At 46.8% G+C, this 25,721-nt stretch overlaps 1 protein-coding gene across 2 annotated transcripts; it reads left to right on the forward strand.

Moving 5' to 3' along the window:
- Window positions 1-18,720: 18,720 nt before the first annotated feature.
- LOC114642155 (filaggrin-like) lies at window positions 18,721-25,513 on the forward strand. Of its 2 annotated transcripts, XM_051928620.1 has the most exons (5): window positions 18,721-18,987; window positions 22,944-23,703; window positions 23,740-24,091; window positions 24,128-24,373; window positions 24,632-25,513. In XM_051928620.1, the coding sequence occupies exons 1-5, from the start codon at window positions 18,754-18,756 to the stop codon at window positions 25,128-25,130; spliced, it is 2,091 nt and encodes a 696-aa protein (XP_051784580.1). In that variant the 5' UTR covers window positions 18,721-18,753; the 3' UTR covers window positions 25,131-25,513. The 2 variants fall into 2 exon arrangements, with proteins under 2 accessions (XP_051784580.1, XP_051784579.1); XM_051928619.1 differs by having other exon boundaries at window positions 22,944-24,091.
- Window positions 25,514-25,721: the final 208 nt, after the last annotated feature.

Consider the following 25,721-nt stretch of genomic DNA (forward strand, 5'->3'; position numbering starts at 1 on the left):
GCCAATCGCATGGCAGCATTTCAGCCTGAAGACCATGTCAAGACCATCGGGCAACAGAATGGGGAAGAAGAAGGGGGGGGGGGGGCTGAAGTGACTTTGAAGGTGGCATGGCTGTTGGTGTCTGAGCATTTCACAAACTGGTGATCTGCTGGGATTTTCATGCACAGTCATGTCTAAGGTTTGCAGAGGGTGGTCCGAACAAAAGGGAGACCATTCTGTGCCCGAGGTCAGAATGGCCAGACAGGTTCAAGCTGACAGAAAGGCAACAGGAACTCAAATAAACACTCGTGACAACCGAGAAGAGCAGCTCTGAACACACAACATGTCAGACCTTGAAGCAGGTGGGGGGGCTACAGAAGCAGGAGACCACCCTGGGTGCCACTCCTGTCAGCTAACAACAGGCAACTGAGGCTGCAAGTCACACGGGCTCACCAAACAGATTAGAAAAATGTCACCTGGTCTGACAAGTCTCAGTTTCTGCTGTGACATTCAGATGGTGGGGTCAACAACATGAAAGCAGGGGTCCACCTTGCCTTATATCACCACTTCAGGCTGGTGCTGCTGCTGGTGTGATTGGTTATGTTGATGTTTCCTTGGCACACTTTGGACACCTCAGTACCATCTGAGCATTGTTTAAATGAGTATTGTCACTGAGCGCATGTCCATCCCTTTATGACCGCAGTGTCCCCATCTTCTGATAACCCGCCATGTCACCAAGCTCAGATCATCTCAAACTGGTGTCTTGAACATGACGATGAGCTCACTGGACTCCACAGTCCAGCAGATCTCAATCCAGGAGAGCACCTTTGGGATGTGGTGGGATGGGAGAGTCACCAACAACTGTCACTGTGGACCAAATGCCCTTTAGAGTGTGGGCAGCAACATGAAAAATTACAAAAGGGGGTCCAACCGGGTACTAGTAAGGTGTACCTAATAAAGTGGCCGGTCAGTGTGTGTTATAAATATCTGACTGACATCCTGAGCAGGACAGGGAGCTACTCATGACCTGGCTGGGAAGCCATAATGGAAGGACAGAGTGGAAGGAGCTGCCATCCGGCTTGGGATGGCTGGCTGGTGATCTTTTCACCGCAGTCCTTGAAGAATACTAATGGATGGACTGGGCCAACATGGATGCCAGGCACGTGTGACAGCTGGCAGTGTTCCTCCAGGCTGGTCCACCTCAGGGTTCCCTGGGAGTTGGAGTGTAAAAGAGCAGCCCTGTCAGGGTCCTTGGTTGCCCCAAGAAGGGGGTGCTGGTGGGAGGATTGTCCTGGTTTCTGTAGGACCCGGAAGTGCTCCGGATGAGCACTGCTGTGACACCAGAACTTAAAAGAAACCTCAGAGTGGGGAGACAGTGGGCAGAAGTCACGTGGAAGAAGGAAGGAGAACACAATTTGTCATTTGTGTCTACCCTTGGGTCGATTTGGCTGGCACTCAGTCGGAAACGTGTCTGGTGACAAAGCTGATTTGAAACTGGAGTTGGGCTGTGGGTGCTGCGTGGGCTCACCGGCGCCCCCCTGTGGTCACATTACACACACACACACACATACAGTGGTGCAGTAAGGAGGTCGAGGTCTACATCCCAGGGACCTCCTGTGTGGACTCTGTATGTTCTCCTGGGGGATTCCTCTGGGGGCTCCAGTGTCCTCCCCCAAACCAAAGACACGCACTTAGGTGCACTGGGGACACTAAATTGGCTCCTGATGTCAGAGTGTGTCTGTGTGTGTTAACCCTGCCCAGAGGGTGGTCCTGCCTTGCACTTGATGCTGGCTGGGATTGGCTCCAGCCCCCCGCAGCACTGCTCGGGTTCAAGTGGGCTTTGAAAACGGCGTTGCACGGTGTGTATGGATTGTGATAATGATGAGATACGATGAGATAACGACAAAGATAATATTCCAAAGTTGTAAAATTGAACAGAGATGTTCACTCATTTGAGTCCAAGACAGAACTGACCATGAGGAGGTAAGATGGCAGCTTTAAGAGCCAGTGGAGGAAGTGACATCATTGATGCCGGGAGTGGAAGTGACATCATCGCAAAGTGACGTCTTCAGAGGTGCCGGGGGATGGTGGGATTTCCCAGGAAAGGTCTGCATGGTAGTGAGAGAGACAGTCAGCGCACTGCGCCACCCTCTGGTCTGATGTGGCATTACAACTACTCAGGCCCTTTAGCTCCCACCTACCTGCCCGTGTGTGACACTATATAGACACACACACACAGTGGGTTCAGTCGGCCCCTTTCAATTTTTGCTCATTTCGTTACGTTGCACCCTTGTGTTAAATTCATTTAAATTGATGTTCTCCCTCAAAGTGAAACAGAGTTTTTGACAATTTATTAAAAATAATTAAAACCTGAGTTATCAGACTGGCAGAGCTTTGTGGACCCTTTGCCCAGCTGGACGTCTTCTGGGTTCGATGCCCACCTGGACTGCAAGATGTTCTGCCCTTCTTCATCTCCAGCTCTGTCAGGGTTGGATGGAAACCCTCAGTGGGCTTCTTTTCGAGTTGGCCCAGCGTTGTTTGATTGGCTTCAAGTCTGAGCTCCAGCTGGACCACTCAAGGACATTCCCAGGGGTCCTTGAGCCACATTGTCTTTGTTTCTTTGTGAACCTCTGGTCCAGTTTGGGGGGGGTCTTCATTTTGGCTCTGTACTCAGCCTTGTTCAGCGTTCCCTCAGCCCTGTCCCTGGCGCTTCTGCTGTCACCACCATTAGTTACCCCAGGAATGACAGCACACGGGTGACAAAAACACTTGCTGGTTTCCAACAGACAGGACGCTAATCTTTGATTCATCTCATTTCTCACAGTCTCAGAGTCCTTCAGGGGCCTTTTTTGTGAGCCCCCATTGTATTTCCACGCGTCTTTTATTGACTGAGGAGAGACCCCCCCACCCCTGGCCACTCAGTCACAAAGCCCACATTGGCAGAGGGTGGCACTGATGGGTGCTTTTCTGGAATTCTTCTGAACTTTTTAAGAGTCATGGAGGCCGCTGTGCCTTTGGGGACCTTCATTTCCAGACGTTTATTTATTGAAGTCTTCCTCAGTGGTGTCCCTCGCCACAGTCCTGTCCCAAAGCTCTGCAGGGGATTCCTTTGACCTCCTGGTGTGTGGGACCTTCTGCGGTCAGCGGTCTGATCAGCTGAGGGGGCCACAGGGGGGCTGAGAGCAACACAATGGGATGCGCCTGAGCCAAAGTTCAAGTTTTTTATTTTCCAATAAATCTGCAGACATTTCTAAAATCCTCTTCTCGCTTTGTCATTCGGAGCTCCTGAGCTTTGTTTGATGTGGGGAAAAAAAATGAACGGAAACGATTTTAGAAAACGTGAGACAAGTGAAGGGGCCAGGCACCATCTAAAGGCGCTGCGTACTTACAATACAATACAATACAATTTATTGTTGTAGAGCCCAAAATCACACAAGAAGTGCGGCAATGGGATTTAACAGACGTCATGTATGGAGATCAAAACCTGCAGCTCGTAATTCCACTCAGAGCCAAAGGATGGCGCTGTCCTGTAACGCTGAGGTGTATTGGCAATAGTCACTTTATAACTCGTTATGTCGTGAGTAGGGTGACAGGTTGGGGTGCTGGAGCCTATCCCAGCTAACATAGGGACACAAGGCAGGAAGAAACCCTGGACAGGGGCGCCAGTCCACCACACACACACACAAACCCACACACACACACACACCAGGGCCAATTTAGCTTCGCTAATCCACCTGCCCTGCGTGACTTTGGACTGTGGGAGGAAAGCCGCACGCACACGCGGGGAGAATCCAGGACTCGTTATTGGGAGGCATCAGCGCTGTCACTACGTCACCGTACCACCCAACAGAAATCCATCCATCCATCCATTTTCCAACCCGCTGAATCCGAACACAGGGTCACGGGGGTCTGCTGGAACCAATCTCAGCCAACACAGGGCACAAGGCAGGAACCAATCCCGGGCAGGACACACACAAACACACCAAGCACACACTAGGGCCAATTTAGAATCGCCAATCCACCTAACCTGCATGTCTTTGGACTGTGGGAGGAAACCCACGCAGACACGGGGAGAACATGCAAACTCCACGCAGGGAGGACCCGAGAAGCGAACCCAGGTCCCCAGATCTCCCAACTGCGAGGCAGCAGCGCTACCCACTGCGCCACCGTGCCGCCCCCCAAAAGAAATACATAAATAAAATATTTTATTATCACAAACGAGAAACCTCTGTTTAAACTATAGGGGTCTTTGCCCCCTGCTCACTTCGCTCGCCCCCGTGCCTGCACTACGCCCTATAGCCTCTTTGCGGTTCCGCCGCTCGCGTATAGGGATGTGGATGTACAATTTAAACAGATTTTTATTTTCATTGGAATCAAGGCAACATATAACTAGAGTGAATTTCATTTCTTTCTCCCTATTAAATAAACCGACTTTTTCGATTGTTTGGCTCGGAGATTTGTTAATTATCATAGCAAAAGCAAAAGCTAATCTAACGGGAAACTGTTAACGTTTTAATACGAATGGCATCTCAAGATCTACTTTGGTGTCTCATGTTGCCCGCCGGAGATGCTGCATTACCTTTCTTGGATACGTCCTTCTGTCTACAGTAGATATCCTACGGGACATTGTAAGTTGATGTTTTCATCTTCCACACCATCACCACCAACTGTTTCAGCAGAGTCTATTGAGACGCATTTAAACAATTTACAGTGTAACCGATCGACATTTTTGGCGTTAATTCGTTTGAGCACATGGGCAAACAAGAACGTCAGACGAATACAACACACCAGAATGACTAAAATGTAAGAAACAAGTAACCTTCTGACCAGGGATGTGCGGTCAGGATTAGGGTTAGGGCAGAGCCTCATCTGTCATCATGAAAAGTAAAAAAAAAAAACTAATAATAACATAAATAAATGTGTCCACCTGTCTGTGCTGTAAATGTGTTTTCTGTATGATTCCAATAATTTTGATCATTTTTATAGTCAAAATCGCTGAACTGGCGCATTTCCTGTTCAAATACAGCAGAGAAACGCGAGGTGCGGCAGTGACGAGTCTCACCTCCCCTCGGACTGACTGCGCTCTCCTTCTCACACTGACGGGGTTGATGCGCGTGCCCGTCGCTGTCTCTCTGTGTGTCACCAATATAAAGTTTGCAGACACGTTTATTACACACCCTGACTTTCTACAATCTGGCTAGTATCTTTAATTAATGTGTGTGACATATCAAGTCTTATTGATCAAACATCAAACCGCCGTGAAATGGCACAAGGTGAGCGAGGCGGACAGTACCGTGTCATCCTGAAGAGGGCGCATGCGAGCCCAACAGGCGCTCGTTGCTGTTGTTCTTCTGCGCAGAGGCGCCGATCAGTTAGCGACATCAGAAAGTCAAGTGCACTGCAGCGGGCCGTTTATTTTGATTTTTTTGTTCCGATTGACTGCCAAAATGGAAGATTAAGACTTTTAAAAACTAAAGGAAAAATAAGGAGGACTTTTACAAGAAAGTGTCTGAGATTTTCGTGGAGAAGGATAGGCGCATGGACTTTCAGTCTTACAAAAAAAAAAATTGATCAGACTAAGAAAAAAAAAAACAATCCAAGATTTAAAAACTAAACTTTGACCTGAAATAAAATATTCTTTTGCTTTTCTTGTTATCCTTTTGTTGAACCGTTGGTATTAAAATTGATTAAAACATCAGCATTATAATCCTTTATATAAAACAACTAAATATTTCAATTAATGTCTACATTGAAATCCGTTTTTTGTACACCTTTCTATACTTTCATTTGTATTAAATGAGTGTGAATTGTGGAATTGCAACGGCAAACTGAGAACACGTGAAGGGTGAGGAGCAAAGGCGCGCTGTCCGCTCTCTCCGCCAAATATGCGCCTTACCTGCCAGTGTGTGTAAAGAATGAGATATGAAACATAACCAGTAGTCAATGCGAATGCTGCTATCCGAACAGTGAATAAGCTACTCCTTGGGGTTCATATATTTGTAAATGTGACTCTGAAGAGTCAGTGCCTCACCAGCCATGAACTTCACCGCACGTCACTGCTTCTGATTTGGCCAAACTGAAAAACCGAGAACTCCGGAGCCGCACGTGATGCTGCTGTTGGTGTAAACGCTGAGCGCCGCTTCTCCTCAGCTCGCCCGTTTCCTTTTCCTGCATTTCCAGATTAAGTCCCTGCGTGCTTTCCTGTCTTGCATATACAGTAGAGGGTGGTCCAGATCGAATTATGCAATTATCATTACGCTATAACTACGCTTCCCGGGTCCTCCCTGCGTGGAGTTTGCATGTTCTCCCCGTGTCTGCGTGGGTTTCCTCCGGGCGCTCCGGTTTCCTCCCACAGTCCCAAGACATGCAGGTTAGGTGGATTGACGATTCTAAATTGGCCCTAGTGTGTGCTTGGTGTGTGGGTGTGTTTGTGTGTGTCCTGCGGTGGGTTGGCACCCTGCCCGGGATTGGTTCCTGCCTTGTGCCCTGTGTTGGCTGGGATTGGCTCCAGCAGACCCCCGTGACCCTGTGTTCAGCGGGTTGGAGAATGGATGGATGGATGGAATTCACAAAAAATATTTTTGTTGCCGATAGATGGCAGCACCTGCCCTGCATTCGTTAATGATAAGATATTTCGAACAATTCTTTTGTCTTGCATTGTTTTGCTGCATTATTAAAAGTTGCATAATTAGATCTGGACCACCCTATATATGCGTATGTATGCATTTATAGATATGTATATGCAAGATTTTCCTCGTAACCGTAAAAGTAATACACTGTGAGTGAGCCAAAAAGAAGTACCACATTTCAAACGTTTATTCTACAAAAACGCTACAAGATGAAAACAATTTCATTACGACACAAGAACGGGTATACAAAACAGATTTGTTTTCACTGTGTTTTAAAAATGATGTCTTCACGGTGGTGGTCATCATTAGCGATACGCTCTTCGAGACGATCTTTGAACGCTCCAATGACTCGTTCGGTCACTTCAAAGGCGTCCTTGAAGGCTTCAAGGTTTTGAGATCGGTGTGTTTATACCTTCAGCTTGAGAAGAAGTCGCACAGAGTGAGACCAGGCGAACGTGAAGACCACCCAACATCACCGTGCAGGGAGATCAGCTTCCCTGCAGGAAACATCTCCCGCAAAACTTGCATGGATCTCCGCGCAGGCCGTATGAGCTTTTGCTCCACCACATCCATTTCTCCCCGTTCTCTAGCATTTCAGTGTAACGTTCTGAAGTGACGGTGACCGTTGCCTCCCTCAAAAAAGTTCGTGATTTCATGAAAGATCTTTGCCGGCCATTGTCGGTTATCATCGTGCACGAAGGCCTGAACGTCCTCTGATGTCTTGCGAGGAGCAAATCAAGGACGTGCACAACCTGCTCTCAAGTGACAAGAAGCGAACAAAAGTCACATGCAGGTCCAGATTAATACCTGCTTGTGCTGAGGGTTACGCGTAATCAGCCCAGTTTAGTGTCTCACGGGGGTCCAACGGATGATCGCAGCGGCATTGGGTACAAAGCGAGAAGCAAACGCGGTGGCCGGTGCGCCGGTAATCACACAGCCAATCAGAAAAGAGCGCGCTGCGTTCAATGCCGCCACCCAAGTTTACTGATAAAGGATCCGTTAAGTTTGAATTGAATTAATCTCGGATTTGGTAAGGATATTAACAAAATGCGTTGGTGGTGCGGCTGATAAAGTTCGTACGCCGGGGCTCAGGCTGGGAATGGATGTCATTTACTTCGCGGCACATAAAGAACTAAACGTATTTATTTATTTATTTGTGTTAACTGAAGGACCCAAAGAGAGTCGGGCCCGGAATGTCTGCTGCTGCCGGTAACTTGTGAGGTTAAGCCAGCAAATGTAGCACTGAAAAAATGGCACAGTAGGTTCATAAATAAAGAAGTAAATACATACATAATATAATATACACATTGGTTATAAATAATAAAATTTGTTTTTTATCAAAAACTTTGCTTAATATACCTCATCAATGTAGTCTGAAGCAACATAACATTTTTATGGAAATAAGTGGAATTTTCTTCATGTTAATTATTATGTTAAATCGTATAAGTCATGACAATAAAACCTAATATTTTATGAGTTTTTGTAACCTTTTTTTTTTTAAATTCTGCAGCCCTAAACTATTTAGGCCGTTCACTTATACTTTTTAAGTTTCTTGTTTAAAAGCCGAGCTGCTAACCATTTAAACGTCAAAACCCGTCATGAGCAGAGAGGGCAGAGTGCGGTTCGTTTCACTTAAATGAATGCAGTCGACAATTACAGTTAATATTATATATAATATCATCATTAATATTAAATGGAACGGGTTTATTCTGCTTTTAAAATTGTATCTTTTTAGTAATATGAAAATAAATATTATTTATAGAGCACAAAATACAATTCACGCAGCACCATTTTCTTGCTCGTACACCAATTCCATTAAACGAATTACAATTTCCGATATTGCATATTTCTATACACTGTATAACAAAACCATTCTTTTTGAAAAAAAAACATTTTTTTTCACAACTTCACAATTTTCATCACACAATTATGTCGAATCAAAACAGCTCGAGCTAAATAGTTCAGTGATGTCATTTTTCACATATTCCGACGATACACAATTCGGCAACGTGTTTAAATGGACTCCGCATAAATCATCGTCCATAACCGCAAGAAACATTCAGAACACTCGGACCAAATTATTGCAAATTTGCAAACGCTAATTAAAGTCGTTTCTCCGGGTGCAGAACTAAAAGGGTTAAGTGGAAGAACGTGAGGCTGTGCAGCAAAGGGGCGTTACTTATGCAAATAAGCTAACTTTATGCAAATTAAAAAGTGTGCTCCGCCCGGCAATGCAGCAAATATTCGTAACACAGTCCTGCACATTGAGACAATGCAGTGACGTTGACAACTAAAACACGTCTTAAATGTAAATCCATTTAATGTCATCATCTAACTGTTACGTTCCAGTTTTCTTACTGTGAGAATACACAGTTAATGTCGCGAATGTTTACTGGATTTAACGGCTTGCTCTTCTTCACCAGGTTTGTATCCCAAGAAGACTCTCATGTTTGGATTTGGCCCCGTCTACCTTAGGAGATGCTGGCCTCCTCGTTTTCTCTTCTGTAAAGTTCGTTCCTTCTCGTAGGTGGATCTCTTTGTGGAGATTTGCATTTCTTCATTCTGTCTGTGCAGTTTGCGGTCTTCTTCTCAATGCCTCATCTTCGTGACTTCTTTTTTTCTTCTCATTTGGTTTGTCATCTTTATAGCGCCCTGACTTTGGAACAACCTCCGTAATTTAAAGAGATCAGAGGACTCCATTGACTCTTCGAAAAACCACAACTTGAAGCTCATTCGATGAACTGTCTGTCTGCCTGACTGTCCGTCTGTTCCGCTCCTCAGAGTGATTTGATTTTGTGTAACAAATGAAGTTGTTTCTTCAGGATTTTCTCATTGTATTTATGTATTTTTTTTTTCTGGTTTATTGTCTTTGATTCTATTTTAATGCTTTGCATATTTTGGACTTACTTTTAATTTAGTCTTTTATTATTCATATCCAATGCCGTGTCTGCATGGGTTTCCTCACGCGGTCCAAAGACATGCAGATTAGGTGCATTGGTTATCCTAAATTGTCCCTAATGTGTGTGTGCCCTGCGGAGGGCTGGCATCCTGCCCTGGGTTTGTTCCTGCCTTGCGCCCTGTGTTGCCTGGGATTGGCTCCAGCAGACCCCCGTGACCCTGTAGTTAGGATATAACGGGTTGGATAATGGATGGATGTTTAGTCTGTTGGCATCTCCTGCACTAATGCCACTTCCCCAGCATGCTACCACATTTAAGATGGCACTGGCCAATACAGACTGATACCCAAATGGCCTCCTCAGGACCTTTTCTTGTGCCCAGGCGGTCTCCATGTTGCCATGTCACTCAAGCTTGTTGTTCAGTGGCACCCCAAGGTCCTGCTATGCCCTCAGCACCTCCTCATCTTCACCCCCCCAGTGAGACCTGGGCACTTGACCTTCCCCTGTCTTGTCTTACTGGCGTTGAGGTGCCGGGGGTTCAGTTTGCACCGTTCATCAATGTCCTCCACAAGTGTCCAGTTTTCGTTCTCCTTCCCACTGTGGCCGTGTCTTCTGGAACTTTCTGTAGAAACCAGGGGTCTACAGTGTAAACCTTCATGTCCTTGTGGATGCCTGCTAAATACTCTGCTCTTCAGCTGCACAAACTGTGGTCCACGAGTCCATGATCCAGGACACTTGGTGTTGCCCCCAGCAGTTCAGGATGAAGTCTGCAAACAAGACCCTCGCCCTGCGGTCCTGTTTCTCCGGATGTCAGCAGTGGGCTCTGTTCAGCGCAGAGATGACCCTTAAGTGCTCCTGGTAGGCACACTGCTGAGGGTCCAGGGCTGCGCTGACCAGGGGGTACATGTGAGCCAATATCAGCCTTCCCATGGTCCAGAGAGTCCACCGGTCAGTAGACTTTGGGCCTCTGGACGGGGACCACACCAGACATTTGTCATACAGACTCGGACCACCCAGTGTGCTCTTTCAGGCCCTTAAGCCCCTCACCCTCAGGTCCGCTGGCTTTGCCTTTCCTGAGTTTCCTGAGTTCTTCCTTCAGCTGCTCCACTGCCATATGCAGGAACATCAGAACCAAATGTAATGTTCCTCCCAGTTTTTATTGGTTGAGTCTGTCCAGGCTAGGCAGGTTACCTGGGCACTGGGCACACATACCATCCCAAGGCAAGATTGGGCTCTCTGTGATTCAATCGAGAGTTTCAGGTGTGGGGTGGTTAACTTGGACCTCCAGACAGCTGGGCTCTGAGGGGCACCCAAACACCCTGGCAGGATAAGTGCAGGCCTGGACAAGATGCCAGTCTGTCATAGCATATGCCAGGCTAATCATCTCCAAATGACCCCTCTGAAGATAAGGGCATCTCAGACAGAGAGCGACCAGGTCGTTATTTGAACCCAGTGCCCTGGAGCTGTGAGGCAGCAGCGCTTACCACCGTGCCAACTAGTTATGTGAAACACACAGACCCCTGCCAACATGTAGGAGGTGACGTGTGGCAAGCAGATTTTGTGGAGAGCAATTGTGCAGCTCCAGCAAAAGATGGAAACGGCCTGCTGGGGTGAAAGTGGGCAGGCAGGCTGGCCAATCTGGGAATGGGCTCGGGACAGGAAGAGCGCAATTGAGCAGCAATTATGTGGAACGGCCGGCCACTTCTTGCAAAGGCCACATGTGCTCAGCTTGTTTATTTTTACAAAAATCTCGATGACAGAAAACGTGTAGGCGGCTAATAGAGTCAAGGTGTCACCTCACGCCGTCACCCATTGGCTGCCTTGGGCACGACACGACTTAAATGGCTCAGGGAATGAGAGTCGAAAACGCAGACACGGAGAGGTCGACGGACACCACTGAGGTAAGCGCTGAACGTCTTTAGTGACGAGATCCGTTTAAGTAAAGGGGGAGAAAGTGCCTGGCATGGAGTTTGCATGTCCTACGCAAGTCTCTGGGGCTGTTTCTCCCGTGACCGGGTGCTATTTAGGGACTCAAAGCTAGCAATAGGTGCCCCTGTGCCACCCTGTCACCCTGAACTGGATGAAGCTGAGTTAGAGAATGAAGGATGGATGAATGAAGTGACCAGTAGAGGGCAGCAATAGCATTGCCCTCCATTTAGCTGTAGTTATGTGGCACCCTGCACAGTGGGCACTATAGCACCTGTACCAGCTGGTATGGCATAGCGGGTCCGCGAAACGATTGGCCAAAGCTCTACTTAGTTATAGCGACTCGCCGGAGAGAGGGGTTCTATGGGTGTCACCATGGGCCACAGGGACGAAAGCCTGGCAGCGGGAGTCAGAGGCTCGATGGGGTGCCCTGCCTGGACCCAGACAGGGCCTAGGGGCAGCACTGAAGGGTGGGCACCTCCTTGGCTGCAAGAACCCATCTGGGTGAAGTGAAGGAGACGGCAGTTTTCAGTTTTTGACGACCGCTCCCTGATTTGACTGATTTTTAACACCCACATCTCACCTGTGTTTAGGGTTTATTTCTTTATTGGACATTTGATGCCCTCCATCACTTTTGGACTTTTGATTTCCTTTTCACCATCCCCTTGCTGTGTGTGTGTTTCGTCCTCATCTGCCAAGCTCCTGCACAGTGATGTTATCGACGGTCTCGGGTTCAAGAGTGGGAGCGTGGCACCAACCCGCACCGTCACAGCTGGCTGCTTGGCACCTTAAGGTCACTAAGCTCTGCTGTATTCTACACAATTAAAAGCTACCTTCATTTTCATTGGTTTAACCCAAGGGACGGCATGCTGGCTCAGAGGCTGGCACAGATCCTCCGATGTCCTTGCTCAGCTGCCTATCTTTGTCTCTCAGTATTATGATTTGGTTAGTAAATTGGTGGTCGTCGCCCACATGAATCCCCAGGCTCAGGGCATTTGGGGGGGGGGGGGGTACCCCTCAGTGTCTATAGCACGGACTTGGACTTTGGTGGGAGTCTCATAGTTCATGAGTGTGCGTCACTTGAGTTATATAAACAGCGCCCCTTAGTGCCCACCGTGCCCATTCAGTATTACTAAACTTCGAGGACCAGTTGTGCCCACCTCAGCATCTGCAGCACGTGTCCCTTGAGTTACCAAAATGGCAGCCGTTAGTGTGGGAGAGGGAGGGGGAGCCTCTCATGGATGAAGGTGCCCACTTTGGCAGCTACCTGTGTCACCTAATAGATTGGGTTTCAGTTTTCCTGAGCCATTGGAATTTTTCTTCATTTTTTTTCCTGGGATTTTGAATGCTGCTCATTTGTGCTTCATTTTCTCTTTATTTTATGGCGCTATTCTGTATGCCCGTTTGGTGACCCATTGCCAACATACGGGTCTCCATTTCAAAAACACGGCCACCGGAAAGTCACACTGGTGGGATGTCACACAAGGATCAGCATCCGAGATTGCGGATGCTTTCTAAACCTTCCCAGTTTGAAGTCTTTGGGTATCAAAGCTCTTGTTTCGGTTTTAGGGCTCTGATTTTCGGTTGTGTTGTGTTACAGGTGGGCTCTTCAGAGGGTCTTCACGGTTGTCATATTTCATTGATTTACAGACAATCACTTCAATCCATTTTTGTCGCTCATCAAGCAACACTCAACACCCCAGGATGACAAACTGAGATCTTAGATGGACACAAATGTTAAGACCCCTCACTCCGTACTTCATTGAAGCCCCCCCTCCTTTTTTTGTTCTTTATTTCACCTTATACAATTTCTGGTAGTAAGAATGTATCACTTGGTAGATACCCCCCCCTACAGATGTGTTAAGGGTCTTGCTCAAGGGCCCAACAGAGTAGGATCCCCTTTGGCAGTAACAGGCATTTGAACCAGCAGCCTTCCGGATACCAGAGCAGACCCTTAGCCTCAGAGCCACCGCTTTGGGGGGCCTTCTTGGGTCTGACGCGTCAAACTCCACACACCTGCATTTGGGGGTCTTCTGCCATTCTTCTCAGCAGATCATCTCAGGTTCTGTCAGGTTGGATGGCGGACCACTCCTTTCAGGTCTCCTGTGAGATGTTCAGGTCTGGGCAGCTCCAGGACATTCAGCCACTCCTGTGTCTTTGAGCCGTTTGAGCCCTCTGAGGTGGTCTCTGGACTTTGCTGTCCCTCAGCCCTGTCCGCTCTCCCTGTCCCTGATGTTGCCACCACCCATCTTCACCATTGGAATGACATTGGGGAGGTGACCCTAAATCTTTGCTTTATCAGATTAGAGGATCTGCTTTGTCACACTCCGAGTGTCCCCTACGTGCCTTTTATCAAACTCCGAGTGGGCTTTGACTGATAGAGGGGCTTCTTTCTGTCCGCTCTTTTGTAAAGTGATGGCCGTTCTTCTGGAAGTTTCTCCCATCTGCACACACAGCAGAGCTCAGCCAGAGTGACCACATGGTTCATGGTCTCTTCTCTTTCCAAAGTCCCCCATCTCATGACTGATCATTTTAACCAGGTGGGCACCTCTAGGAGGGTCTTGGTTGTTCTAAACATCTCCCACTTGGCAGTAGTGGCAGTCAGTGTGCCCTGCGCCTCAACACTGTCCCGTCTCCGTGGACCTCACGGCTGGACCATCTACAGACAGATGTGTGTGCGCCTTTCCTGACCAGTCCGGCCAACTGAAATGACCACCAGTGGACTCCTGACATCTCCATGAGGGTCCAGAGAACGGGATGCACCTGAGCTAAAGTAAAGGGTCCGACCACTCGGGGCAACGTCACCTTCCATTACTTCAATTTTGAATAACTGTGCCACTGTGTCTACACATTGCTTTGTTATTATGGGATGTGGGGGCATAGAGGTGCTTGAAGAAAGAAATGAATTGAAATGTCAGGAGACGTCTGCAACACATCAAGGTGTGGAAAACCGAAGGCTCCGAAGACTTCATTGGGTTTTGCTCTTTGTGAAGTATTTTCTGAAGGCTCCTCTCTTGTTTAGTGTTTGTCTGCTGTCTCTTTAAATGTCTGTGGGTGGAACCACCACAGGAGGCGGAGCCACGCTGATGTCACCACTGAAGGACCGCCCTCCTCCTTGATATCCTCCGGCTCACGAGTTGCTCCTTCGGTGATTTACTGACTCTCAGAGTGCGTTGCTTTTGGGGTTTCTGGATGGCCCTGCCTTTGGGTCTCAAGTTTTGGGTCTCTTTTAGGATTTGTTTGCCATTTTTGTTTTGCTAATAATTTTTTTTCTTTATTTATGAAGATTTCAGTATTCAAGCCAGAGTTTTATGCTTCCCCTCCCTCTTGGGACTTTTTTTTTAAGGGTATATTTTGAACTTTAAAAGCCGGGGCAACATTTTAGGCTTGAGGAGACTGACGGCCGTCTGTGGAGGTCAGGAGTGGGCTGGCTGGCCGGGGCAGTTGGGTGGGGGTCCTGCCCTGCTCTGTGGGACTTTAGGGGGCCTCACACTCATTCTCACAATGTTTGTGCCAACAAGGTCCTCTGATTGTTTGATTCCCAGATTTGACCCCTGCAGTTCTTGATAATCACATCATCTCCTAGACCATCATTCCTCGTGTCTGTAGAGCAGAGTGCCCACTACCCACGTGGATTCCTTTACTAAGATGTTCACATTTTTTTTCCACATATTAAAGATGTGCAGATTTGGGTTTACAGGCAACTCTCAGCTAGCCCTGCATGAGTGAGCCCTCCAGGACTGGCCTCGCCTTCACACCACTGAACTGCATTAGGCACACATCACATCACAAAACAGACGGGCAGAAAGTCGGGCTCCAGTCATTCTTTTACGAGATGGTCATGCAGAAGGTCAGGGCTGGAAATGGAGCTCACTGCCCTCAGCTTCAGTGCCCAGCATGTAAAGGGTAACTTAACAGAGAAAGAGCAATGACAGCCATATGTGGGCAGTGTGACAATCAGCTGCCAAAGTGACCCCTTTAGGGTGGGCATAATTGGGGCAGTAGAGCTCTGAGCCTGCAGTGCTGTGTTTTACATTCTAATACTTTGTCCACCAGGTGGCGACACTGAAGTTTGAGTCTGCGATTAACGGTAAAAACAAATGGACACTGAAGGGTGTGGTCAGGAGAGCCACCAGCACATATGGACCACCAGGTGGACTCTTTTGAGGTTAATAATACTCACTAATGATGGCACCAGATGGTGGCAATGTGTGGACTTTCATTGCACTGCATACACAGGACAATGAGGACCCCACAAACCCAGGCCTGAATGTGGCACATTGAGTGTCCTTCCATGGTCCTGACAACTGCAGCTAACACAGCTGGCCAGTCTCAGGTGGAGTCAGCATGCCACGTGATGGACCACCACCCCAGGACAGACACGTTCTCTTCTTAGGCCTGTTGCTGCTAAGACTGGCACAAATAAGTGGGCACAACAAACAGCTGGCAGAACGAGAATTTCACACTCACAATGAACTGCCATTGCTATTTACACTGTGTCGTCTGACTTCTCTGTTTAGTTCAAGTGGTCACGGGGGGAGACGGGGGGGGCACAAATAAACTGACACGAATGGGTTAAAGTGACATCACCAACACATCAAAACATGGAAAAAAAAAATAAATAAATAAATGATGAAGTCAGAGTGCGACGGAGACAAAGAGAAAGAGATGTGTGTAAATAACACTGTGCATTAATATTTAAAGGAGAGCGGAGAAGAACATGAGGACGGCACTCCTGCTGGTGGGCATCGCCACTCTGACGTCTGCCTTCCCAGTAAGTGATGACCTCTGATGGGCTTTGGGAAGAAAGAAAGAAAGAAAGAAAGAAAGAAAGAAAGAAAGAAAGAAAGAAAGAAAATACCTTTTAGAATGTATAGGGATATTCATATCTATTTCTGGATTAAATCTATCTATCTATCTATCTATCATTTATATAGTGCCTTTCACATATCTATCTATCTATCTATCTATCTATCTATCTATCTATCTATCTATCTATCTATCATTTATATAGTGCCTTTCACATATCTATCTATCTATCTGTCTAACTATCTATCTATCATTTATATAGTGCCTTTCACATATCTATCTATCTATCTATCTAATATATAGTGCCTTTCACATCTATCTATCTATCTATCTATCTATCTATCTATCTATCTATCTATCTATCTATCTATCTAATATATAGTGCCTTTCACATCTATCTATCTATCTATCTATCTATCTATCTATCTATCTATCTATCTATCTATCTAATATATAGTGCCTTTCACATCTATCTATCTATCTATCTATCTATCTATCTATCTATCTATCTATCTATCTATCTATCTATCTATCATTTATGTAGTGCCTTTCACACTATCTATCTATCTATCTATCTATCTATCTATCTATCTATCTATCTATCTATCAATCATATAGTGCCTTTCACATTTATATCTCCTTCTGCCAATGTGTTACATAGCCTTTTTCATCCTACTTATTATATAGCGCCTTTCATATGTGTCTGTCCCGAATGCCTTTGGTTTCTGTCTGTCTTTCACTAACTCTTCCTCGTCTGTCTGTCTATTTATTGTCCCACTCTTTTCCTATCCAGCCCCCCCCCTCCCCCCCCCCCCCGCTAATTCAGAGCTAACGTTCTCCCTTCTGTTCATTTACTGACGGTGCTACAGTACAATGGATGCCGTTTTGATGTCGTGTTTCATTTTTAATGTTAATGTCACTTGTCTACTTTTACCAGAAATTCCAAATCAAACTCCAAATCGAGACCAGCAGCTCCGAGGAGGACGCGGTGAGTTGGCGGCTCTTTGCCTTTTCCTAAATTCTGCTTTAATTGACCTCAGCGCTCTTAAAACTCTTCCGATCAGCTTGTGCCCGCTCTGCTGTTCACTCCTTCCCTTTTTCCATCATTCCCATAACAGGTACCCAATGGGCTCACTGGGAGTTCTGGGAGGTTCATCGTCAGTGATTTAATGAGCGTTAACGGGCCGCTCTCGATCCGGAGGGGCAGACGTTTTAGTTTGAGGTTCTCGCGTATTGCTGAGCTCCACCTTTTATAAAATCCAACAGTTTTATCGTTTTTGTAGCCGCTCTGTGCTGCCCGACTGTTGCCACTCATTTCTTGGGGGCACACGGTGAGTCGGGTTAGGGGGGTGCGGTTTGTTAAATCGGCGAACTGACCGCTCATCAAGTAAACTTGAACATGAACTTTATTTCCACCCCACCATTCTGACGCTTTTCTTTCAAGAGTTGTTAAGTTAGGTCTGGTTTCTGTTTTTTTATTCAACAGGAACAAGTAGGGTGAAATGACACCTTTTATTGGCTAACTAAATAGATTACAAATGCAAACTTTCGAGGCAGCTAAGGCCCCTTCATTTTTTTCATTAATAATTGATAATCAATGGCGCCTCTCATACAACCATTAAGGCGTCACTCGCGGCAGATGCAGCGCGGCAGGATGATTTGCGCAGCGCTCATTGGCTGTGAGATACGAGGCGCCAATTGAGAAATGTCATAGACACGCCCTTTATTAACAGGGCGATCCCACCTCCTGCGGATTTGTGACATCACCGCGCAGCTCGAGAGTTCGCGAATGAAGCAGTACTGCGCATGTGCTGTTGCATTCTGTCAGAAATTAACCTCGTGAGGATGGCGTGACATACAGTGACGCCACCACCAGGGGGCCTCTGGACCCCCAGGAGCAAGCTTGTCAAACCATCACGAAACAGACGAAATATTTGTGCGTTTTATAAAACAGTAAGAAGCTGCTTAGTGGCGTAGCCAAGAAATTGGGGTCTCGAGGGAAAAAACTGAGGTCCACAAATTTGGGACTACGCCAATGATGATACATAAGGCGCAGCTCCCCAGTGACCTACGAGACTGATGACTGCTTGCACTGCCGATGTTTCAAATAATTACATCAAAATAAATTTTATTTATCCTTCAAGGAATTTTGAAACTCATTTACCGTAGAAATGTCACTTTGTGTTTTTATCACAGGACGTGAACGACTCTTCCAATGAAAATGGAGGCGATTCAGTTCAGGTATCCTCCTCCTCATTTCATCTCCAACCATTCATCAAACTCCCTGAATCCTTTATAGAATCAATGGGACTTTTCTGGATGTCTGATAAAACCTGACGTTCTTTTTGACTCAACAGGTCGAGTCTTTAGTGGTGAAGAATTTCAATAAAATCTCAAAAGACAATCGGCGAGACAACAGAGACGGCGAAGAAGGACACGGCAGAGCAATCACCAAAAGCAAAAGAGGAGATGGCAGCAAAGATGGCAAAAGCTGGCAGCCCCCTGGTGAAGAAATGACAAGAGGAAGAGTCGATGAGGATGACAGAAGAAGTGGTGAGGGGGGCAGGGGTACAAATGGCATCCAGGAAACAATGGGGGGCACCAGAGGAGATTATACAATGGAAGAGGAGGCAGAAGGTGACATCCCACCAGACGACATAGAGGACAGGAGAGGAAGAAAGAGAAAGATAGCGGGTGACATTAAAGGGAAACACAAGATGGGCGAACCAAGAGAAGACGACATGCAGGTACGTCAAGAGCCATTTAACCGTTCTGTGTGTGAAGACGGTGAGGCCAACCGCACAATGGTGCTTCGTGTCACTCACGGTTACAAAAAACAGTCGAGAGTCACTTGACATGATGGACCCCTGGAGTAACCTGACAGGTACAAGATGTGGATGGGGGGTTCACTGTCTGCGGATATTCCAGTTTGGTGACACAACCCAAGGGTGGACATTTAGTACGTGGACGGGGGAGGCCAACCAGCTGCATGACATTGTGGAGGGCCAGGTGGGGGGGCAAAGACCACCAGTGACTGTGCAAAAAAAAAAAAGAAAAAGTCATCAGCTTCACTCAGTCAAGTCACATCTATGTATTATATAGCACCTTTCATTTCTATCTATCTATCTATCTATTATATAGTGCCTTTCACTCTATCTATCTATCTATCTATCTATCTATCTATCTATCTATCTATCTATCTATCTATCTATCTATCTATTATATAGTGCCTTTCACTCTATCTATCTATCTATCTATCTATCTATCTATCTATCTATCTATCTATCTATCTATCTATCTATCTATCTATCTATCTATTATATAGTGCCTTTCTATCTATCTATCTATCTATCTATCTATCTATCTATCTATCTATCTATCTATCTATTATATAGTGCCTTTCACTCTATCTATCTATCTATCTATCTATCTATCTATCTATCTATCTATCTATCTATTATATAGTGCCTTTCTATCTATCTATCTATCTATCTATCTATCTATCTATCTATCTATCTATCTATCTATCTATCTATCTATCTATCTTATATAGTGCCTTTCTATCTATCTATCTATCTATCTATCTATCTATCTATCTATCTATCTATCTATCTATCTATCTATCTATCTATTATATAGTGCCTTTCACTCTATCTATCTATCTATCTATCTATCTATCTATCTATCTATCTATCTATCTATCTATCTATCTATCCATTATATAGTGCCTTTCACTCCCCCCCCTATTATCTATGGGGGAGGAGCAACAACTTTAGATTTGTCAAATATTCCGATCTCCGCTTTTCGACGTTTTCGGGTCCCTTGATATCTCGGTGACAGGTGTGTGTCCGTCTGTGTGTCACCGTTTCTTGAGGACGGTCTTGAGCTAAAATGGCTGTATGTAAAATCCCAAACCTGAAACTTCAGCCTGTTATGAGATGGCGATGTGCTGTTTAGTTTTTGAGCCAAATCGTGCGAGAGAAGGAGGCGCTCTAGACTAGGTGGTCCCCAGCTCCAGTTCTGGAGGGCCGCAGTGGCGGCAGGTTTTCATTCTAAGCCTTTTCTTAATTAGTGACCTGTTTTTGCTGCTAATTCACTTCTTTTGAATTCGTTTTAATGGACTTGAGTTTTTTTTTTAATTACGGTTTGGCTTGTTTGGCGAGCTTACGGCATTTCGTCCTCAAGGTGATCATCGCGGCTACTCCGTCGCACGAGTAAACCTGTCGGCGCGCGTAGAACTGCAGTCACTGCAAGAGGCCCGTGGGGGACAATCCGCGACGTCTCTCACTCGATTCTCTCTCCGTCATTATTGTTGTGTGTGCGTTCATCGGAATCGCATAACCATTCATTACGGCGAATTCTGTTACGTGACTGTGTCGGTTTGACAGATTATTGTATTGCCATCGATGCTGAGCACGTATGCAAAATTTGAAGAAATTCGCTTCGCCAAAAGTGGGTTTAAAATCAGCTGCCAGATTTGACCGAGACAAACAGACACACAGAGGAGTCAAATTCAATCAAATCATTTAATAATAAAATGTATTATTATTATTATTATTAAGGGGCTACATCGTAAGATAACATTTACTTCTGTGCCATGAGTTATGGAAACTATAATGAATTAGAAAAGGACGAGTATGAAAATCCCAGCTGGCGCGGGTTTAGGACAAGAATTGAATTGAATTTGAATTGGCGACCAGAGCGGCTGAAAAGCACAAAGTATACGGCAGGACACCCCTGGACTTCCACAAAGACAACGTCGTCCCACTCCGAGGATGAGCCCTAAAACGCAGAGCTCAGGGTGGCTAAGAGCGCGGAGAAGAGGAACACTGGAGGGCTTCAGTGGAGCCCCTCAGGGGGTCTGTCCTCGGACCCTCCGTCACTTTTTCTGATTTATTTCAATGACACGGAGGCCACTGCAGTTGGTCAACATGTGACGTTTTCAGACGACACTAAAGTCGGAGGGATGGCAGACACTGAGGTGGCAGCAGACAGAATTCCAGAATTGCTGGACAGGCCACTCGGACAACGGAATTTAATGTCAAAAAAGTGCAAAGTGCTGCGTGAGGGCAACTGGAATGTCAGTTAGAAATACAAAATGGGTGACAATGAGTTCTATCAAGGGGTCTCTGACAAGGATTTAGGGGTTTGCGGTGACACCGCGTTTACATCATCTAAGTAAAATGCAGAAGCGATTAAAAATACCAATAAAATGGTAGATGACACCATAAAGAGTATTGAATGGAAATCAAGGAAGACCCCCCTGTGAGCCCTCACCTGGAGTCCCGTGTGCAGTTCTGGTCGCCACACTTCAAGAACGACACAGCAACACCTGAAGCTGTGCAGAGGAGCGCCACCAGGTGCATCATGGGACTGCTTTGTCTGAGCAGAGACCTCATCCAGAGCTTCCGAATCCTCAGAGGCGTCACCGAAGATCAACTCTCTGGAGTGCCTGGTGACGCAGCTAGTCGAGGACACCTGGTGGAGGCTCAGAGGAAGTGCATCTGAAACTGAGGCCAGGAAGGACCTTCTTTAGACAAAGGGCTGTGGGAGACGTGGAGGGGAAGCAGAAACGTTGACGACCTTCGAGAAGCCCCTCGATGAGATATCAGGACAGCTAAACCAACAGGTGACGCACGGACTGATTTCTTATGTCCTTGTGATTGCATTGTCACCATCACCTTAAGCTTTGACACCTTTGAGACTGGCAGGTTAAACAGTAAATCCACTTTGTGTTGCTGTTAAATAATAACTCATTTATCACTCATTTCTATAAAAAGTGAAATGTGAAAATGAAGGAGAGCCTGCCGACACGACCAACTTCCCACGCATTCCCTGAAACTCTCGTATTTTCCTGTCGTGCCGAGTGACTCCTCTCTGGTGTTTCTAAGTGTTGGTCCATCAATGCTGATTCCACCTGAAGCCCCACTGAGCCCTCAGATTCGTCCTGCGCTGTAAGTCTACTGCGGCTACTCGAGGACACCTGGTGGAGGCTCAGAGGAACTGCATCTGACACTGAAGCCAGGAAGAACCTTTTTGTCCTGTCGCTTGTGGTCGTCGTCTGTCAGTCAACAGGCGTATCGGGTTTGAGTGGCTGGCAAAATGAATGTGAACCGCCAAAGAAAGAAATCGTAAATGACACACGAACCAGAATCGAGTCACCTTAGGCTGAGGTGTCACCGTATCCTTAGTAGCCAGTAGTAACCGTGGTCCCGCTTTTGACATTCTGACTTTTCGTGGGAATTCATCCAGGATTGGTTGACCATCCAACTTTACTTTTTTTTGGGGGGAGGACCCTCTGTGCCATCTCTGTGCCCCCATGGCCCTTCACTCTAGTGAAGTAAGTGACAAACTCTGAAGTGACAGACCCTGTTTCTAAATGTCCACTGGGATGGACTCGGCGTGGCTGCCATTGTAAATTTCACAGTTCCAGTTTTGCATTTCTCTGGGCTCAGCTCTCTGTATCCATCATTATGTTTTCTGAGGGTAGGAAGGTGCAGAGGTGGTGGCCCCGCTTTACCGTTCATTGATGCCAACAATGTCATGTGACCCTGGGTCCCCCACTTCCTGTCTAATTTACTGTCACCTCTTAGGGTTGCTCTGACATGGGCAGACATTACAGGAGCGCCCCCTCTTGTCCACACAGCAAAGGTGGCACACGATGAGTAAAACGGACTGACAACCAAGGCCTTTGTCATTACAGGGTGACAGGGACGATGAAGGCACAGCCAGCACTTTGAATAGAAGTAATGCAGAAAATCAACATGAGTGCCACGCTGGGGGTGAGGAGAACAGAAGCAGTGGGCAGAGTGCGAGGTCTGGTGATGAAAATGGTAAATCCAAAGACACAAGCCAGTCAGGTGGAGCTGGAGATCGGGACAACAGCGATGATGAAGAGGAGGAAGATGAAGACGCCCTTCAGAATGGAGGAGGTCAAAGTGTTCAACAGGAAGGTGGCAGAGCTGAGAAGAACAGAAAACATGGCTGTAATACAGAATGTCAAGAAAGAAAACTGAGGAACAGAGACAACAGTGATGATGATGATGATGATGATGGTAATGGTGACAGAGGAGACCAGGGAAATGGAGTCAAGGGAAAGAAAAGCAGACACCCTGAAAGCGGACAAGCAGAAGGCCAGCACAAGAGGGACAGCAGTAGAAATGGGACACGTCAGACACAAGACAGCAAACCCCAAGTGAAGACCCTGGGAACAAATGGAAATCACCAGAGCAGGGAGGACACAGAGGTCCGGAGTTGGCCCCTGGCCAGCCATTCAGTTAGTCAGGAAGATAAGACGTCAGCATCAAGTGGCAGCAGCTCCAGCAGTGAAGAAGATCAGAATGGAGGCTGGAGGGCCAATAGGAAAGTTCAGAGGGGCAGAGAAGATCAACACGGGGACTTGGTCAGCAGTGAAGAAGATCAGAGGAGTTCTTCAAGGTCCAAGAGAGATGATCGGTACAGAGGTTCAGCATCCAGCAATGAAGAAGATCAGCACAGAGGTTCAAGATCCAAGAGCGAGGAAGACAAGAGCACAGGTTCAAGATTTGACAGTGAAGACTGGAAGAGCACAGGTTCAAGAACCCACAGTGGGAAGGGTCAGAATGGTGGTTCAAGATCCAGTAGTGAAGACCACTGGAAGGGCAGTTTGAGGTCCCACAGTATGAAAGAGCATCAGAGCAGTGAAGTATCCAACAGTGGAGAAGACAAGAAGAGCAGGTCAGGGTCCAACGGAGGAGATCAGCACAGAGTCGCCATTTCCAGCAGTGAGGACAGCAAATTAAGATCAAACAGTGAAGATGGGAGAAAAAGTTCAAGGCCTAACCGTGGAGAAGATGAGAAGAGCAGCTTGAGGTCCATCAGTGAAGAGGACTGGAAGAGCAGCTCAAGTTCCAGCAGTGAAGAAGATCAGCAGAGTGGTTCAAGATCCCTCAGTGATGAAAAGAGGAAGAGTTGGTCAAGATCCAAAAGTGAAGATCAGTACAGAAGCTCAAAATCCAGCAGTGAAGAAGATAAAGCCAGGGGTTCAGGATCAGGCAGAGAAGATCAGAAGAGGAGTTCAGGACTCGTCAGTGAAGAGTACAACAGAGGATCAAAATCCAAAAGAGGTGGTGATGATCAGAAGGGTAGTTTGAGGCCCAACAGTGTTGAAGATCAAAGATCCATGAGCAAAGAGCACATGAAGAGCCATTTGAGGTCCAGCAGTGAAGAAGATCAACAAGGTGGTTCGATATCCCTCAGTGATGAAGATAGGAAGATGGGTTCAAGATCCAAAATCGATCGGTCAAGATCTAGCAGTGAAGAACTTTGGAGGAGAAGCTCAAGATCCAGCAGTGAACAAGATAAACGAGGTGGCTCAAAATCCATCAGTGATGATCAGAACGGTAGTTTGAGGCCCAACAGTGTAGAAGACCAAAATGGGCATCCGAAATCCGGGAGTGAAGAGCACATGAAGAGCCATTTGAGGTCCAGCAGTGAAGAAGATCAACATGGTGTTTCAAGATCCCTCAGTGAGAAAGATCTGAAGAGTGACTGGAGGTCCATCAATCAGGAGGACAGCATGAGCACCTCGAGGCCCAGAAGGCCAGCACATCCTTTTGATGGAGCAAACAAGAAGTCTGGGTTTAGCTCCAGCAACATAGCAGCAAAGACAAGAGCATTGAGTCGCCAAACATCTGAAGGAGAAGCAGATTCTGTGTTGGGCGACAGCAGCTCCAGCAGTTCGAGTAGTGAAGAGCCTCAGATGAGGGTCACCAGTTGTGGTCACAAAGACAAGTTGGGTCCTAGTGGTCTCCATGGCCGAGAGGAAGGCTCCAGCAGTGAAGAGGATCAAAGTGCAAGAGCGGCACAAAGAGGCCCAGAGAAAGGTGACGGATCCCAGGGTCAAGAGTGAGGTGCCAAAGGGTCCGGGGGTCACTTATGAATCCGTGTAGCCTAAAGTGGGGGGCACACTGCTGGACCACAGGACTGGCCCCCTTTTCTTTGTTTAGTTTCTTGACTTTCTAACTTTATTATCTGAAATGACCAAAGGCACAAGTCCGGTTGCACTGACCATCTGAAGCTGACCATCACATCCTGCCAGAGCAGAACAAGCAAATGACTAAAGTCCCAAGAGGGGTGGACAGGAGAGAAAGACCTAATGCCAGTCATCCATCTTACCAATGAGAAGCTACGCCAGCAACAATGGGTGCAAGACAAGTGCCAGCTCTGGATGGGATGCCAGTCCATTCACCCACAATGCAGGGCACTGGGATATGGAAGGAAATGTGTGTGTGGGGGGGGAGGTACCTGGAGAAAGTCAAACACAAAGGGGGTCCGTGGAGAGCAGATTTGAACTGTGGAGCTATGAGACAGCAGCACTGTCGATGACCCCAAGTGTAGGAAACCAGCAGAGACGCTTTAAAGCAGTGGGGGGCGCCACTGGGCACTGATTCAGAGTCCACGAAGTGCTTCATAAAACTGACAACTGCAGTCATGGAGCGAC

Source organism: Erpetoichthys calabaricus, chromosome 5, assembly GCF_900747795.2.
Source record: "Erpetoichthys calabaricus chromosome 5, fErpCal1.3, whole genome shotgun sequence".
NCBI classification, from domain to species: Eukaryota; Metazoa; Chordata; class Cladistia; order Polypteriformes; family Polypteridae; genus Erpetoichthys; species Erpetoichthys calabaricus.